Source organism: Coenobita brevimanus, chromosome 86 (assembly GCF_032717465.1).
Source record: "Coenobita brevimanus isolate Jiangsu-jjx chromosome 86, ASM3271746v2, whole genome shotgun sequence".
NCBI classification, from domain to species: domain Eukaryota; kingdom Metazoa; phylum Arthropoda; class Malacostraca; order Decapoda; family Coenobitidae; genus Coenobita; species Coenobita brevimanus.
Window position 1 is genome coordinate 28,573,676 of NC_137039.1, and position 18,828 is coordinate 28,592,503.

Consider the following 18,828-nt stretch of genomic DNA (forward strand, 5'->3'; position numbering starts at 1 on the left):
ATCATCATCATCATCCGGACCTCCTTTCCCATCCTAGGGCAGGGTGAGGAGTAGCAACGTCCAGACAGCCCAAGTTTGCCCAGTTCAATGGGCCACGGTTCTATTCACTCGTCGTTTAAGCCCACGGAATCCTGGCTCCATGAGATAGGCCAAAAAAAAAAAAAAAAAAAAAAATCAGCACGCTCTGTAGCTTCACATATACCTATCTGATAGAGCCAGTCTGAACGCTGTCACGTTTAAAAGGGTGCCAAATCCCTGGTTATTACGCTTCGCACAAAATTCATCCATCTTGTTCCGTCTCTTAATCGTCAGTCTCTTACCCTCACCAATTTGCATACTTCTCATCCTCACACACTTATCTGTCATACATACATACATACATTATATATATATATATATATATATATATATATATATATATATATGTATGTATATATATATATTCTCTCTCACTCTCTCTCTCCCCTATTGCATCCCAACATTTTCCTGTCTCCTTTTTTCCCCGTCCTCCCTCCTTTCCTCTCTCTCTCTCTCTCCATTATGAAAGTAGGTTTTTGTAAACGAAGGCGAAAAAGAATGTTACCACGGATTTCCTGTGTTGAAAGAAGTGAGTCATTCGTATTTTCATCAGCGTAGGAGCAGTGTTTGAAAGAGTACACAGCAAGGCCCATAAAACCTCATGCGTAATGTAGGATTGGATGATGGATGGATGGATGAAAAATTTTGAAAATCTTTAATAATTCTGGCATATTTCAAGTGTTTCCATACCCCCCCCCCCAACGAAGCTGAGGTGGCTAAATTTCATCATGCAACAAGTTTGGAACCGGTATTACAAACTCAGCAATTTCCAGTCTTCTTCACTATCTATCTATCTATTGCCAGACGCCTCAATCCCGTTTGGGGTGGCCACAAACAAAACGCCTCCACGTCGCCCTGTCCCCCGCCATTTCACTGCCCTGCTCTCAACTCACACACCCCTCTCTCATATACCTCTCCACCCCATCCCTCCATCTCATCCTCGGCCTCCCCCTCCCTCTTCCCCCCTCCACCTCACTCACATACACTCTCTTCATCAGTTTTTCACCCTCCATCCTCTCCACATGGCCAAACCACCCCAGTGTGTTCCTCATAACGCTCCCTATCACATCCACATCCACACCACAACGCTCCTTTATATTCTCATTCGTCAGCCAGTCTCTCCATGTGACTCCACAGGCTCCTCTTAAATAACTCATTTCCACTGCTTTCACTCTTGACTTGTGTCTTTCCAACAATGTCCAAGCTTCACTTCCGTACGTTAGAGTTGGTATCACAATACTGTCATGTAGTAACTTTTTCACTTCCATGCTCACTTCCCTGTTTCTTATCACTGCTTTCCAAGAACCAGCAACCTTTTTTCCCTGCTGTACCCTTTCAAGCACTTCACCTTCCAAACCTCCATCCTTACTCATCACACTATCCAAGTACTTAAACGTCCTCACTTCTTCGCAAAGGGATGAATATCGCCGATAGGCTGCAAGTGAATTGCTATGTCGTCTAACTCTAAAAAGAGTAAAGGTTACTTATCTGAAGGTTATTTATTTATTTATTTATTTATTTTTAACCTACGGTGGGTCCTCCTGAGTATTGTAGTTCCATTTTTTTTTTCCATCGTATTTGAGGGCAGACTCCCCCCCCCCGCGTTTCGATCGCTGCTTAGGTGGCTTCCTTAGCGACTTATTTTCAATATACCTGGATCGACAGGGTTTTCATAAGTGATGTTAATAAAAAAAAAAGTCAAATGTGAACAATAACTCGCTAAGAGGTAGATGTTTCGAATTCCCCCTATTCCACTTATATTATGATAATTATTCCTTCTGCTTCCAAGCTATTTTCATTTACTTTGGAACAACCTGTTTTTGAGAAGGGATTATGGAAATCCATTTAACCCTTTCAATTGGAAAGGCCTCTCTAGCAAGCTGAATTGAATAGTATTAACGTATTTTCTCTCTCTCTCTCTCTTTCTCTCAGATGGTTTGTTGTTTACATTGTGGCCCTAGGTTCTGCTATACGGGAACCCGGTGGACTGCATGCTGAAGTTGCCCTTCTGCAGCCGACCATCCTCATTTCGAGGGATAGGGAGGATGATGATCACCGTTTGTTCAACGGGGTAAGATCACATCGATGCCACCCACATAAAAGACCATCTCCGACGCGAGCGTCTGATTTTGGCCGCCATATTGGAACACCCCCAGTCAAATCCAAATTCAAATACTTTATTTCCACTAAGCAGTGGTTATTAATACACACTCGTCGCTTAGAATTCAAAAACATATATGGATTATGATTTTTTTATGCCTAGTTCAACTAATTATGTCGGGTACATGTAGCCAAAAAAGGTTGCTGCAGTGAACTTACCCTTTATGGCACTAAGGCAGGTATGAGCGTGCAATCGACCCATTTTTGTTTCCGTAAGCTGCACAGTGGACCATGGCACTATATTTTCCGGATTCATTAGCTGCTTTCGAAAACCCACAGCCACAGAGCAGCTCAGTACTACGCGGGCGTCGGCTGTGGTGTAACATGGCTGCTGCTACACCAGCGTCGCCCTTGCGGCGGCTACATAAATTACGGGGTGCTACCCATGAGAAAGCCTGCCATCACGTCAGGTCGTTCCTCTGTAGCCTTGCACCTACATGGCTGATTTAAAAGGGTGAAAATTTCTAGCCTCCATATGGCAAAAATCCCTCATCAAGTGAGCGTTTGTTCTCACTGGAGACGCTGTAGAAAGGGTCTGTAGGGTCACTAGTTCCCTCTAGCTCCAGAGTTTTTACTATTCTAGCTGCAGCCGAGAGTTTATCATTGCTAGCAAAGCTGCCGAGTCACGACCCATCAGCCAAAGCCATCAGCGATAGAGGTCAAATATTGATTGGTGTCAAAACTAATGATTGCACAATCATCTTGATTGTGCAGTCATGACTGACCGTGTATGGGGTCCTTAAGGGAAGTGATGATACAGTTGCCTTGTATCTGAGGATAGTGGTTAAGTAGCCAGTACAGTCTCAAAGGCCTAAGGTAAAGTAATGCTAAACCGTGCTAAACGCCTCATGGCCTCTGTCCCACCTTTCCCATTGCCTATAACGTTTGAGCGAATAGCGATATTTACACCGCACTGGCAACCACACCAGAAGTTACTCGGGGGGTTTTTAGATGGACTAATGGTGATGGAGCTATATTGCTGGGCCAGCAGGATTTGCTTGGCTGTGGCGGACTAGTGCTATGTAATGTAATTTGTCTGACGTTAGTAAGCCCCAGCAGTAAAGGTATGCTTTACTTCAAGCAGCAGGAAGACTTGACCAGTTCAGTTCATATTCGTCCAGTTTGGTATTTCTATGTTAAGATTGTAAGTGCCCTTTTCCTGCTGAATATTTTCCCCGTCATCATCACATTTCTTAGGCCGTACCCACGATCGTTTGTTTCCTGCGTAATGGAGGAACCATACTCAAAGGTAGATTCCGTTTCCTATTTCCCAACTGGAGGTTAGGTTAGGTTTAGTTAATCTGTTAGGTTTGCGTATGTTCCGGTGGGTTAGGATATACAGTATGTTACTTGTTAGGTGTGTGATTTATGTAGGAAATGGTTTGGCCCTGTGGAGAGGATGGGGGGTGAGAGACTGACAAGAAGAGTGTATGTGAGCCAGGGAGAGAGAGGGAGAGGGAGGAGGAGGCCGAGGATGAGATGGTGGGATGGAGTGGAGAGATATAGTAAAGGGGGTTGTGAGTTGGGAGCAGGGCAGTGAAATGGCAGGGGACAGGGCGATGTGGAGGCGATTTGTTTGTGGCCACCTCGTGCGGGATTAAGGCGTCTGGCAATAGATAGATAGATAGATAGGTCTGCAGGAAGTGACTGGGAACACAAAATACACATTTTTTGGTATTTAAAGAAGCGGCCAGGTTGCCCATGTCGTGTACCGTATATCAACAGTCTCTCCAACTGCCCCAGTTGTTTACCAACCATTGCTGTGACTAGATATATCAGTGTATCAACCATACTCAAAAATGCCCAAAAGAAAACACGAATAAGTGTCAAAGCTATGGAATAGCGATTTAACCAAACCTAATGCAACCTACTCTAACTTTGCCAAAGCTAACTAGAGGGGCTACACCCTCCCCAAACCCCCCATACTTTTAACCTAACATAAACCAATCCATCTTAACCTAACTCCCCCTGAAATTGGGATTGCCATGAAATATTATATTGGAGATTCAAAACCCATCTTAGCAAAATTCAACTTAGTAAGAACCTGAAGTAAGAGAGAAAAAACAAAACAAAACAAAGAAGTTAATATCCAGGAAGATAAAGAGCAGCTGCTGCCAAAAGCAACTTGTGGAATGCCATTTGCAGTTTTTTGTGTCCTTGATAAGCAAATGGCTGCATATTAAAGGAAGCAGTTGATGTAAACCACTGCAGGTAATACACAGTTCCCCAAAGTAATCATACATCCCGGACACACCATTTGGAAAACATGTATACTCAGCGTTTGACCTCCAGTGATGGATATGGCGATGTTGAGGGAATATTTATGAATTCTGTCTATCTATCTGTCTATTGCCAGATGCCATAATCCTGTAAAGGGTGGCCATTTGACTTTGAATTATTTGTTTTATGGGAAGGGACACTAACCCTCCACCAACTCATCTGTTGACTCGTAGGGAGCACGTATGGTTCTGTTATATGGTTACCCAGCATTGTAAATGGTTTCTTGGCTTACAGGAAACCATTTGACTTGTCACTCAATGTAAAGCCACCTGTAAAGGAAAGAAAAGTAATAAGAAGTGACAGGAAAAATGGGAAAAATCAGAAGAGAGAAGGGCAGGCACAAAAAAAGAATGATAAAGGCTAAGGAAGAAATAGGCAGCACTACATCAAGTGAGTGGATGATGGTCACCACCACCTGCCACTGAATTCTATCTATCTATCTATTGCCTGACACCATAATCCCATAAGGGGTGGCCATTTGACTTTGAGTTATTTGTTTTATGGGGAGGGGCACTAACCCTCCACCAACCCACTTGCTGACACGCAGGGAGCACGTATGGTTTGGTTATATGGTTACCACCCAGCGTTGTAAATGGTTTCTTGGCTTACAGGAAACCATTTGGCTTGTCACTCAGTGTAAAGCCACCTGTAAAGGAAAGAAAAGCAATAAGAAGTGACAGGAAAGATGGGAGAAATAGGAAGAGAGGAGGGCAGGCACAGAAAAAGAATGATAAAGGCTAAGGAAGAAGTAGGCAGCACTCTGTCCAACTCTCTAATGCAAGAGTTAACCGTTACTCCTAGTTCTTCATTTATGCAACAGGTCAACTCTGGAGCTGTCTCCCTCTGTCTGTATTTCCTGCTTCCTATGATCTCCAGTCTTTCAAATGCAATGTGTCCAGGCATCTCGAAATGATCACATCTTGAATTTGGCTCTCTCTTGTATTTTGTTTTTCTCTTGGAGGGAACAGTTACTGCAGGCTCGTGGCCTTTGGTTCCTTCTTCCTCACAAAAAAAAAAAAAAAGTGAGTGGATGATGGTCACCACCACCTACCACTAACCACTGAATTCAAAATCCTAAATAAAAGCTTCCAGAGGTAAGTTTTAAAAAATCCCCAGTAAGTATGGTAATCCAGGAGAGGTGCCGATTACCCTATGAAAGACTCATTTCGGTTGAAAGTATGGAAAGACCATGCCCATTAGGTAAAAAAATTAATGAATATATTTCGTTAGGTTGGTGAACTTTCTTTCATGTAAGTTGTGGAAATTCCTGTTATGTTAAGCCGTGAATGCCGGTCGCTTCTGTCATTACGTAGATGAATCAGATGAGTTGACACAGCAGTACATGGCTAAAAACAACGGAGAAACAGATTTAACAAGAAACTTTTATTTACCCCCCAGAAATAATAAGAACAATATAACAGACTACCAGGAAGAAAAGAAGAACTGATTTGGCAAGGTGCTTTTACTGCTTAAAGTAAAGTGCATGTTTACCGTCCCAGGGCATGTCCAGAATTACTGATCGGTTGGTGTTCATTAACTGTATGTTAAATAAGCTCCAGTGTCAATCTGACCAATTAGTGATTATTTATCTTAAGTTACAGAAGTTTGAGTGATATGGAATGATACTGCATGTAACATTTGGAGACACTGTTAAGCATCGGTCAGCTCGATAGTGCCTTTTCTAGTTGTTAGGTGATTAAGGCATGGACATGTACACATCGTTTTTGTTTTTATCGTTTTCGTTTTTTAAAGGCTCCAACATGCTTGCATGTGTCGGCCTTGGTCACCTAATGGCGGCTCTCCACGCTGCACGATCCATTGCAGCCTCCCTGTACAGTCCCTTAACCCTGAGGTCACACTTAATGACCTCGTCCCATGTCTTTCTCAGTCTACCCCTCATAACCCCACCCCCAATATTAACACTTCTCACCTAACTATCATCCCCCATCCTCTCCACATGTCCAAACCATCTCAATCTACCTCTCCTCATCGCACAGTAGAAAAAAAAATGTGACCCCAAAAATGTATACTGTATATGGTTACCGGAGGTTCGGTGAGTTTTGCACTAAGCAATCCAGCTGTGTCAGTATGGTTAGTAAATGTGAATGTGTTATACACCAAGTAGGACTACAGTACTGTATTGGAGAAGTAATTGATTTAGCAAAGATATATTTATATTAATCTAGGAATGTTCCTCAGGCCTTCCATCACATTTGTTGTGTCGGCTTGTTTCACGCAGGAGTTGGAATGATAGAGACCTTTTTTTTCTCTTTCTTTCTTTTTTCCTTTTTTTAAATACTGTTCCTCCTACTCTTACTGTCGATAGTGCTGTAGTTCACTATCCTCATTGACCACACAGTCCATACTGTAGTTAGCTTGTTTTCATTGGATGAAGATCTGTAGCTTAACTCCTTTTCAACTTACAGTAGTTGATGGCCAAGCATAGTGATACCTGTGGATAAGTTTGTCTAATACCCAAGGAGACTCATTCCTACCTCATAACAGAGATTTATTGATTTCATGCATGCGACAGTCAGTATTGAAGTTATGGATGACCCAGTTCTTTCTAATGAAAACATACAGTACAAACTATAGGCCATGCTCCTGGCAGCAGGGATATCCCTATTTATCATCCTGACCATATTGTTTGGTTAAGGACTTGCCACCACTCTTCCTACAGATGACATCCATATGCATACTCAGTCTCTTCCTGCAAAGTTAAATACCAGGTGCATCTGGTCCACTAATTAGGCAATGGAGGAGACTCCCTTTAGCCTGGGCAGAGAGAAGTGTCATCATCCTCAGTTCCTTTGGTAATTTTCTGAATATTACTTCCCCCCACTCCCAACTACACACACACGAAAAAAAAAAGCTTTGTTAATCCTGATGGTATAATTCTTGGTTGTAAAAAATTATTAATACTGTATTATTAAATCTAGTTCATATGCCATCATAAAGCTCCTTTTTTCAAGGTTTCCATTTTAGCCCAGGCCTTGGTGTTTAGTAGAATGATTGGTAAAGTCTAATGTAAATGATTAATATTGTTAACATCTTTTCAGTAGCAAATTTGAAAATCTGATAAGTGGTGCAGAAATATTATGGTAATCCATTTAACACACCCCATTCCCAGGCCCTACCCATCAACAGAGTGAATACAGCTGTTTGGTCATCCTCACCCCTAAACAACAAGTGATCATGGCTTGTGAACCATATATCGTGTTGTCATGACTGCCTGTATTATTAGAGCTGGGGGTGCAAAGGCATGAACATATCTTTAATATTTGACTCAAGTGCTGGAGAGAGATGCCTTCATGTGGTGGTTCTACTCTCTGGTTATACAAATGTTCCTCAACTCTCTCCCTGCCTCACGAAAGGAGGATGAGGACTGCTGGAAAGGGGCAGTTTGATCCAGTAGTACTGGTCTCACATACCATTATTAGAGGAGCCAAGGGTCGCAACTGCTACTACACTGACAGTCAGTCAGGAAGTAAAGGAACTTCGTGGTGTGGATGTGGATGTGATAGAAAGTGTTACAAATACATTGAGGTGGTTTAGCTGTGTGGAGAGGATGGAGAACGAGAGACTATCAAGGAGAGGGTACCGTATGTGAGTGAAGTGGAGGGGAGGAGGAGGAGACTGAGGATGAGATGGAGGGATGGAGTGGAGAGGTATATGAGAGAGGGGGTGTGTGAGCTGGAGGGAGGGCAACAAAATGGCAGGGGACAGGACGACATGGGAGGCAATTTGTTTGTGGCCATCCATTATGGGATTGAGATGTCTGGCTGTAGATTGATAGATATATTTATGGAATTCTGTAATTTTTTAATACTGTTTACACAGCCTGTCTCACATTATAAGTCAGCATGAGTACATACATGTCCCATATATTTTGCCATCATCATGTTACAAAAATTTTCATTAAAAAATATTTGGCTTATCCACAACTTCACATCCTCAGTTTTAATTATGTGGGTCTCAGTGCTCAAGGTTGTTGGCTGACAGGGTGGTATTAAAGAGTCCAGGATGGCCTGTAAGATATTTGGAATGAAGATAGTGGATCAGACGAAACCCATCCACAGTGCTTCAGTAATATTTCTGCATGGCTCTGGTAAGTAATATGTGTGTGTGTGTGTGTGTGTGTGTGTGTGTGCAGATGCATGTGCATTTGTGCATGCATAAAATTGTTTTATTATTAAGTTTGTGATAAGTTAATACTTAAGATATTCTTCACCTAAAGTTGCTCAGGATTCATTATTGCCTTGTATAGTTCATTCATTTTAACTAGGCAGAGATTTTCAACCTTTTCGAGCTTATTTCCCGTAGCTCAGTGGTAGAATAGGACATTACTACCGCTCAGTAATGAGTTCCTGTTATGATTCTTTGACTTGTGATACAGATGGTAAATTTGTAGTATGAACAGACGGTAAATTTGTAGAATGGTTCTCTATCTTTTGGTACAGGCAGCCTAAATTTGTGATATGATTCTTTTTCAGGTGATACAGACAGCCAGAATTTGTGATATGGTTCTTTGTCAGGTGATACAGACAGCCTGAATTTGTGTTTTAATTGTTAGTTTGGTGGTAAAGGGAGCATTAATTCCTGTTCCTGTTGTTTGTCAGGTGGTACAGGGAGCATGTGTGACGATGGCATCAGGCTGGCTTATGGACAACACCTGTGCTTCCCTCACATCCGCATCCTGTATCCCACAGCACCACAAAGACCATACACTCTTGCTGCTGGAAGTATGATGCATGTGTGGTTTGATAGGTAATGTTATGCACCCTACTTTGCAGTTTCACTATTACTGTGGCCTCAGGCTGAAGTTAGTCTTCTTCTGCAGTCCACCATCCACCTTTCTTGGGATAGGGAGAAATGGGAGAAATGGAGTTCCCCGAGCTAAGCCCTGTATTGGACTATATAGCCCCGCTAGGGTTACAGGAGCAAGCTACCACTCCCGGCACGGCAGCCTGGCCGAGGCTCAAACTCGCAATCCCCCGATTACGAGTCCGGCGCACTACCACTGTGCTACCGCGCCCCCCCAATTGGGATAGGGAGAGAGTTGGGGGACACCAGTATAGCCAGGTAGCACAGATGCATGGTTGCACAGTACTGTATTCAAGTCCACCAGAGGAAGGCATCCCACTTACCATTGTTGTTTGTAACTTCAGTAGCTACTAACCTTTGTAGGGCAAGATGTCAGCTGTGTACTGAACTTTATTATGGTATTTTATGTTCAGATAAAAGTGTCCAAGAGCTTGCAAAATTTGTCCTGAGCTAAGAAAGTTAAACCGAATTACAGAATCAGGGTCCATCTATTTTGAGATGCCTGGCTACTGCCAAGTGACATTATTCAGGTGAGGGAAGTACCCTTTCATGTTTTTCCTTCAGTCATTCTTCCTCTCCTGTATTGTCCATTAGTCCAAGCTTGGTGGATTCCTCCTCCTCATTCTTAACCCCTTTACTATGAGAATATTAGTGTCTGGTGGTGCAATCTGAATAGATGAACCCCGTCAGTCAAGTATTTTTTAATTTAATTCTTGTTACCATCAGACAGTTTTATTCAGCCTAGGTAAGAGCTATTGGAGGGATATTGAAGGCAATATGTAACTCTTCTAGTTCGAAAAGAGTCTTCAGAGTTGAATAGTCATGTAGTGGTAGCAACAAAGGAATATAAATTATGTCATGGGGTGAAAAGGTTAATACTGAAAAATATGTATTAAGAGCATTTATGTTTCCCAGATTCTTTGTTGTATATATGAGGTCTGTCCAAAAAGAAACCTAACTTTTTAAATAGCATAGCAACTAGCCAGCTTAGTGTGGTTGCGATGGGAACACCGTGTAGTGGTGACCTGGGGTTTTAGTCTAACACTAGCTGTATCACTCCATGTCACGTACACGCACTTAAATGAACGTGCGTTTAGTGCACTTGGTGAATTTTCTTGTGTCTCTTTTATCGTCTGAAATTGGCAACTTCTCAGGGTAAATTTCAACTTTGTGAACAAAAAAAGGTCTGCAGGGTCCAAACCTGGAGAACAGGGCAGCAGGAAGATGATAGTCGTCGCATGATTTGCTAAAAAATCACAGATAAGGAGTGATATGTGAGCAGGTGCATTGTCATGGTGCAGCATCCAGGTTTTGAATGTCCATGCATCAGACCTCATCCTTTGCACTGCCTCCCTCAAAGGCTTCAGGATGTCCAAGTAAAGCTCATTATTGACTCACTGACTACGTGGAACAAACTCATGATGAATGACACCCTTCTAATAAAAAATATGATCAGCATCACCTTCGCATTTGAATTACTCTGATTTGCATTCTTTGGTCACGATGATGATATTCCAGCCCACTGTGATGACTCCCCTTTTATTTTGACATTGTAGTCGTACACCCATGATCCATCACCTGTTATGACTTGTGTCAGAGAGTTTTCATTAGCAGTTGAACAATCAAACAGCTCATGACTGATTTTGCTCATCTATCAGCAGATGTGATATAAATTTTGTGGCAGTTTGATGCATCTTCAGTTTCTTAGAATCATGTGGCACAAACCTTTACTGATCCATACTTCATTGGAAACTTCATGGACTGTCAGATGATGATTTTCACAGATCATAGCATGCACTGTCACAACATGATCATTGTCTTTTGACATGGAAAGCCATCCAGATGTGTAGTTGTTCTCTAGGCAGTCTGGCCGAACAACCCTGAGTCCCTAAGAAAGGTCACGGCTGAGACTGGGCTTTCCCACAGAGCTCTCAAGGCGTGTATGTTGTGTTGTTGGCGCAGGTGATTGTGTGAAATGCAGTCTTCCGTAATTTGTTTAATAGAATGGGGTGCTGTGTTGCATCCAGGACAGGCATCAGCAACTGAGCCATCCAGCCTCATCTGATAACACAAGAGGGCTGGGTGTTAGTGGTTGCTGCATTGTCCACCTTCCTAGTTGTCACCGGACACCACAACAGCACAGGCCAGTGTGCTGTGGCAGAACATAGGGTGAGATCATGTCTGCTGCTATTGATGCATTTGTGGAAATGTTGATGTTTGAGCAATTTACTGTATCCAGACATTTCTGGCGGGGAAAAACATTCCACACGTGCCGCATCCACCTTATTCATCTGACTTGACACCTTGTGGCTTCTGGTTGTTCTTGAAACTGAAGTGCACGGTGAAAGGGAGTCATTATGAAACGATTGGAGACATCCAGTCCAAGATGACAAACCTTCTGAAGGAGATCAAGAAGAATGACTTCCAGCAATGTTTTGGGCAGTGGCAGGAACTGTGGAACAAGTGGGTGTGTTTGTGTGCAGGAGGGGAGTATTTTGAAGGGGATGTCTAATGTATGCACCTAATGTTCAATAAAATACCGTTATTCTAACTCACCAAATTTTTTTATCACTCCTCATTTATATACTGTATATACAGTTATCTGTGGTAGGTGGGGGCGCTCACCATCCACTCACTCAATGTAGTGCTGCTCTGTTGTGTCTATCCTTTCCTCTCTTCCATCCTTCTTTCTTTCCATCCTCTTATGTCTTTCTTTCCTTGATTTTTCCTCATCCTTCTGCCTATGGGTGACTTTACACTTCCTCTTCTGTCTTTCTTTCCTTCGTTCTTTCCTCTTCCTTCTGCCTGTGGGTGACTCTACATTGAGTGACAAGCCAAATGGTTTCCTGTACACCAGGAAACCATTTACTACGCTGGGTGGTAACCATGTAATCAAATTTTAGTGCCTGGTGGTTTAGTGGGTATTTATTGCACTCCTATTGGATTGAGCCGGTGAAGGTTTATATCCATGAGGTGGTTGGGGTATATTGCTCACATAATGCCACTCAGGGATGAGTGAGGCTGGTCACTCTCATCTTAAATGTCAGGACCAACTTGCCTAGCCTCTGGCTTCTGTGCTCCTAATGGGGCATCGTAGGATTGGATGAATGAATGAATATACAGTCGTCTCTCCACATTTGTGGAAACAACTTTCACGGAGTTCGAAGATTCGTGGATTGCCCCTTTGTGGAGCCAAGATTTCATTCACAGTCACAAAGTGTAGCAGTGCGAATTCTCGTGGGTCATTCCGCACCAAACTACCGTGCTTCTGTGCTCCTCTGTCTCCCCCTCAGTCTGTCTCCTGCCACTGTCACAGTCGTTTTGCTACCTGTTTGCTGCCGTGCCAAACCTCCTGTAATTTCCTTATTGTGCCCAATAATTGTGGTCTCTATTTTTTATACAGTTGGTCGGTTAATATTTGTGATATTTTATGCTGCTTTGAGGTCCCAGATACGGTTTATTAGGTACAGTGTGTGCACACTTGCTCATGGGATGATTAGTGGCTGTAGAGGCATTTGGGGGGGTTGCACCAAACAATCATGGAAAATCCACATTCACTGGGTTCTGTGTCCCCTAACCCCCACGAATGTGGAGGGCCAACTATATATTCTGTATATATACATATACTGTATATATATATATATATATATATATATATATATATATATCCATCCATCATCAAATCCTACATTGCCCCATGAGGAGTGTAGGAGCCTGGGGCTAGGCAATTGGTCCCGACATTTAAGACGAGAGTGACCAACCTCACTCATCCCTGAGTGACATTGCATGAACAATCAACCCCAACCATCCCTTGGATGTAAACCTTCACCGGTTCAATCCGATTGGAGCGCAATAATTACCCACTAAACCACCAGGCACCTGTATATATATATACAGTATATATATATATATATATATATATATACACACACACACACACACACACACACACACTCAACCCCCTGCTATCATGCCTAATTGGTCACAGCAAACGCGCGTGATAGCTGAATACGCGATAGCTGAACTGAACAATCAATGGGAAAATTTCTAATTGGTTTTTCAGTGGCCCATTTTTCTAACTTTTAACTACTTTATGCCTGCGATTTCCTGTCAATCTCTCCTCCAACATGAAATAAAGCTTTATTATATTAATAATAACAGTATAATGAATAAATCTACCTATCTATCTATCTATCTATCTATTGCCAGACGCCTCAATCCCGTTTGGGGTGGCCACAAACAAATCGCCTCCAAGTCGCCCTGTCCCCCGCCATTTCACTGCCCTGCTCCCAACTCACACCCCCCTCTCTCATATACCTCTCCACCCCATCCCTCCATCTCATCCTCGGCCTCCCTCTCCCTCTTCCCCCCTCCACCTCACTCACATACACTCTCTTCATCAGTCTTTCACCCTCCATCCTCTCCACATGGCCAAACCACCTCAGCATAAATGGCCATCAAACTTTTGTAAGAATTAAGGCTTGGGTGGTTTCATGGGTTCCGAGGCTTAGGAGTGGCTTAATTGCTGCCAGATCTCTTTAGCTGTCTCCATGATTTCTTAGTGTCCACAGCTAAAGGGGGTATCACACGGTACATCGTATCAGGAACAGCCGAGGAAGATTTAAGTGGAACAAAACTTGCACTCTATCACACACGTTCCTGTTACTGTTGCCAGAGCCCCGTCTTAGTTGTAAACACTTGATTACTTTATCGACATCACAGTTTTCTCGGCATAGGAAACATTAACTCTTTATAAGGGTTTCAAAATGATTGATATTTATTCTAAAATACAGTATTAATAAGTATTCAGTGTTAGGCTAAATTTCAATGCTGTAGTACGATATATTCTTTCGAGTCGAATGGGTTTTGTTCACACTGTTTTGCCCGTCGTATCCTCGGCAGGAATCCATTCAGATGCATTCCAAATGCCAGTGGTATCGTCGGCAATTTTACCACGTTACCGTTCCGATTAACCATCGTATCCTCGGCAAACCTCGTATGAAGTGCCGTGTGAATAAGTTTCGCTTAGCCTGTCTTCAGACTCGACGTGTGATAGCGGTCTTGGGGTGCATGATACCCTGTATGGTTGTGCATTTGATGTGTGCGTGATAGCAGATAAACGTGATAGCTGAACGCACGATAGCAGGGGGTTGAGTGTATATATATATATATATATATATACACACATGTACTGTACATATATACATGTATATGTGTGTGTGTATTTGTTTGAATTTGATTTTTTTTTTTTTTAGCACCCTTTACTAAATTAACATTGGTAAATGTGGCCCGAAGCCTACTAAAGGTTGGGGACCACTGGTTTAAATTAATGTTACAACCATTACAGCATTCTGCACTTGCCTTATTACAGCTGGGGACAAAAGTTTGCCTAATAGTCAACCATATTCTGTATATCACATTCTTCTGCTGGCTGAGATTCCAAAGTTGAGATAGAGGCTTTTTGTATATCCCTGCCCTAAAACGAATCACTTTGATAGGATGCATTAGGGAAAAATATGATGGACATGCCTTTTCACCTCTTCTGCTTCTCACTTTCCTCTGGTGAGTAAGTTTTCTTAGTTGAGAGGGAGATTAGATATATTCTCTGCCGATAAATTGTTCTCTTTGATAGGATGCATCAGGGAAGAAAGTGACAGACATGCTGTAAGTGTGAAGTAGACACAGTGGAATCATAAATCAACTTTTGGCCCATAAGTGTACTTCCTTGCTGGCCAGATGTGTAAGGGGATAATCTATTTAATTTGCCCTTCCAGAAAAGAGCTGTCACAAGATATACCTGAGGATTTAGCAACCATAGAACCCATGGCAGAAGAAATTAACCGAGTGATTGATCAAGAAGTTAAGCAGGGAATTAGTATTGACAGAATAATATTAGGTAAGTATATATATATATTTTTTTGGCCCCAGGCTATCTGGATGTGAACCCAGTGACTTGGAGGCAAAAGTTGCCCATCTGCAGTTCACAGTCCTTCTTTTGAGGGGACAGGAAAGGAACTGAGGGACATAAGGTGAATCCAAATTATTTCATGCCTTTTAGAATTTTTGAACTGAAGGGAAATGCAGCCTCAGTAACTACTTCAGTATGAGTTCTTTATTGAGTTGAATAGTGCTGGAGAGCAATGCCTTCATGTAATGGCACCAGTATGACCAGGCAGTGGAGCTGCCTGGTTATGCAAATATTCCTCAGCACCCTGCTTGTCTCCAAAAGGAGGATGGCAGGCTGCAGGAGAGGAACAGCTGTAGTCTGCAGTTCATTGGGTTCACATTCATATAAACCTGTGGCTACAACTACTATTGTTATTTGAATTTAATAAAATTCCTGGTAGGAGGAAAAATAAACTAAAAGGATGTCCTGTGGAAAGAAAGGACTGAAGCATTATCTTGCCTGTTAACATCTAGACATTAATGAAGCATTTCTTTTTTTTTTTTTCTTATGCCGTGTCCCCCTTTGTCGATAAGGGCCAAGGCATTGCCCCTGGGTAGAAGACTTTGGTTTTTAGAGTGTGTAACACTTTATGACCGGATGCCCTTCCTGATGTCTAGCAATGACCCTTGGGTTGACTTGAAGCTCTGACCCTTTGGTCAGAGCGCTCTAACCCCCTGAGCCATGGCTGCAACAACCAGCTAGGTGACAGGTGAGCGCTACCTCTCCCGGCATGGCAGCCTACCCGGGCGCGGCGCGAACTCACAACTCTTCGGTCCATTAGTCAGGCTTTCTACCATTGGGCCACCATGTATACAGTATTAGCATAAACCTGGATCATTAACTCACATCAATATGTGTGTGTGTGTGTGTGTGTGTGTGTGTGTGTGTGTGTGGTTGTTATTCAAATCACCCCTCCTATCTGACTAAACTTGGCCTTCAACCAAGGTCGACATGATCAAAAATCCCTATTGCTGTATCATTCTCTCTCAGTACAGTATTCTACTCTTTCATTCTCTTTTACTCTCACCTTTTGACTTATTAAGTGTGTATCTTATTTAGATGTTTTCTGTAATTCTTTCTTAGTAGAATGCCTTCTCATTCCCTCTCATGCTCTCCATTTCTGGAGTTAAGGTGAAGAACTATAGTAAACTAGCATCAAACGAGGAGTACTTATGTCTGCAAATGTATTTTTACTGCTACAGGAGGGTTCTCATTAGGGGATGGAATGGCACTGCAGATATGCCAGTGGTTCCTCTGCTTTGCAGGAATAATTGCATGTTCATCTGTTCCTGAAGAGGGATGCCTACACATGGTGGCAATTGTATAACTAGGGAACTTCACTGCCTAGTTATCCAAATGTCCCCATAAATTCCTATCCCCCATCTGAAAATATGGTGGATTGCAGTAGAATAGAGCAGCTTTGGGCTGCAGTCCACTGGGTTCACAGTCAGATGATCCAGAGGTCACAACTGCAACAATAACAATAATGTTTTCTCACTGCTGCAGGAGGGTTCTCAATGGGGGGTGGCATGGCATTACAGATGGGCTACCGCTTCCGTCCGGACCTTGGAGGAATAATTGCGTGTTCATCTTTTCTCAACACTGGATCAAAGGTTTATGAGGTGCAGTATGTCATGTTTTACAGGCACGTTCAGGGTTCACGTACTCGTCAATTTGGTTTCATTTGATGGACCTGGGTCACTCTCACACCTTGATTACTAAGCTGTGGTTGCATTAAATTTGATAAGCCTTATTAATGAGATTGATCTGAGTCGGTTACATGAAAAAGATCATGGCAGTCTAACAGCAGAGGTCATTGCTGTAGTGATGAGATAGGAATGAGTCTTCTTGGTTACTAGTCAGATTTATCCTTCAGTCAGACTACACATGGCCATCAACTAAGTTGAAAGGGGAAAGGGATGTCTGTCAGGCGAAAACAAACTGATTGTAGCATGTCGCCTCTCTTGTGTTTTGCTGGCCAATCTGTAAGAAACCTGGTGAATAAAGTGGACAGGATATGCAGTTGATGGTTAGGGATGATGCAGTTCACAGTAGTATTTCAATATATCACTTAGTTTTTAAACTCCTTATGAAAATTAATATCTTGATCCTCATCTCCAGCCTTAAATGATGCAGTGTTTGAGAAGATAATCTTCCTTGCCTGAGCAGAATGCTCACATAAAACAATTTTCACATAATACTGTACAGTAGTTTTTAGGAACAGATGTGTAGTGTATAATATGGAATTGCTGGAGATGGCTCTAAAATATTTAGGCAATGGCATAAGCAGAGGGGTGGCATTGGATACCCCAGAAATGTGCTTAGCTACATCAGTGGCTATCTGGCTATCTCTGATTTCCAGGTCAAATCACCGAGACCCCGTAAAGGGTTTTGCTGTGGCCTCCCCATGTTTAGGCTTAACCACCTCTTGGTTACCCCATTTTCATGGTCTTTGCAGTGCCCTTGTGTTTAGGGGAGAAAAAGGATCAGGATGGTGATTAAATGTTGATGCTGATATACCAGTGAGTGTTCAGATTACTGTATGTTGACAATGAAGCAATATAATGGTCACAGCGGTGACGATGATGATGATGATGATGGTGGTGGTGGTGGTGGTGGTGGTGAAAAATGTATAGGCTAGGATGTTGATAATGATGTCACACCCAGGTGCTGCATCAGCATCCCGCGGTGCATCGGCCGCCGCTGTTAATGTGCCACGGCACCAAGGACGACCTGGTGGCACATGAGTGGGGTGACAGCACCTTTAAGCAGCTACAGGCACTTGGTGTTACTGGCACCTTCCATACTTTTAAGGATTTGTATCACACTATGTCTGCAGAAGAGATTTTAGCATTGCAAAACTGGATACTTCAGAGGCTGCCAGAAAAATATTGAATGCTACAGAACTACATACTTCTTAGGTTGCTGGAAAAAAGTTAATTACTATAGGATTGGAAATGAAGACAAAAAAAAGACTTCTCGAAAAATGCTGATTTGCTGTTGAAACGGACACTTAAAAGAACCAGGAAAAGTGTGTTACTGTCAATGTGCCTTGATGCCAGAGATGATTTGGTGCCCTGTGAGTGAGGTGACAGCACCTTTAAGGCGATTGTCTTCATTTTTGATGAAAAAATCTGAAATTTTTTAATATTCTGAGAAAATTCCACAAAGTTCTGGCATCCATCCTCTGTCTCTGTGCAGAGTGATATCATCTTCAGAAATGTAGCTATAAATGTTTTAAGATTGTCATTTTGCACACCTATATCAAGCACTCAAGTGCAATGTCAGTGCTCCTACACACCTCATGATATAGTTTTGTGCAAAATATACATTTTTTTTTTTTTTTTTTTTTTTTTTAGGTAAATTGTCGACTAAATACTCCTGCTCTCGACATCTGGCATCTTTTTTAGTCGCAGCTGTATACTCAGTGCGGCCAGAGACACGAGAGAGAGGATGTGTTGCTCAGTGTTCCACGACCTGACAACTTTGATGGGTGTTTTCAGAGAACGTGTGTTTTAACTCCTAAACGCCGCATTTTT

The 18,828-nt window shown here is 42.5% G+C and overlaps 1 protein-coding gene across 1 annotated transcript; it reads left to right on the forward strand.

Moving 5' to 3' along the window:
• Nucleotides 1-3,219: 3,219 nt before the first annotated feature.
• LOC145410684 (lysophospholipase-like protein 1) lies at nucleotides 3,220-18,355 on the forward strand. The gene is made up of 5 exons (XM_080280797.1): nucleotides 3,220-3,260; nucleotides 9,138-9,285; nucleotides 15,117-15,238; nucleotides 16,796-16,911; nucleotides 17,957-18,355. The coding sequence occupies exons 2-5, from the start codon at nucleotides 9,152-9,154 to the stop codon at nucleotides 18,182-18,184; spliced, it is 600 nt and encodes a 199-aa protein (XP_080136923.1). The 5' UTR covers nucleotides 3,220-3,260; nucleotides 9,138-9,151; the 3' UTR covers nucleotides 18,185-18,355.
• Nucleotides 18,356-18,828: the final 473 nt, after the last annotated feature.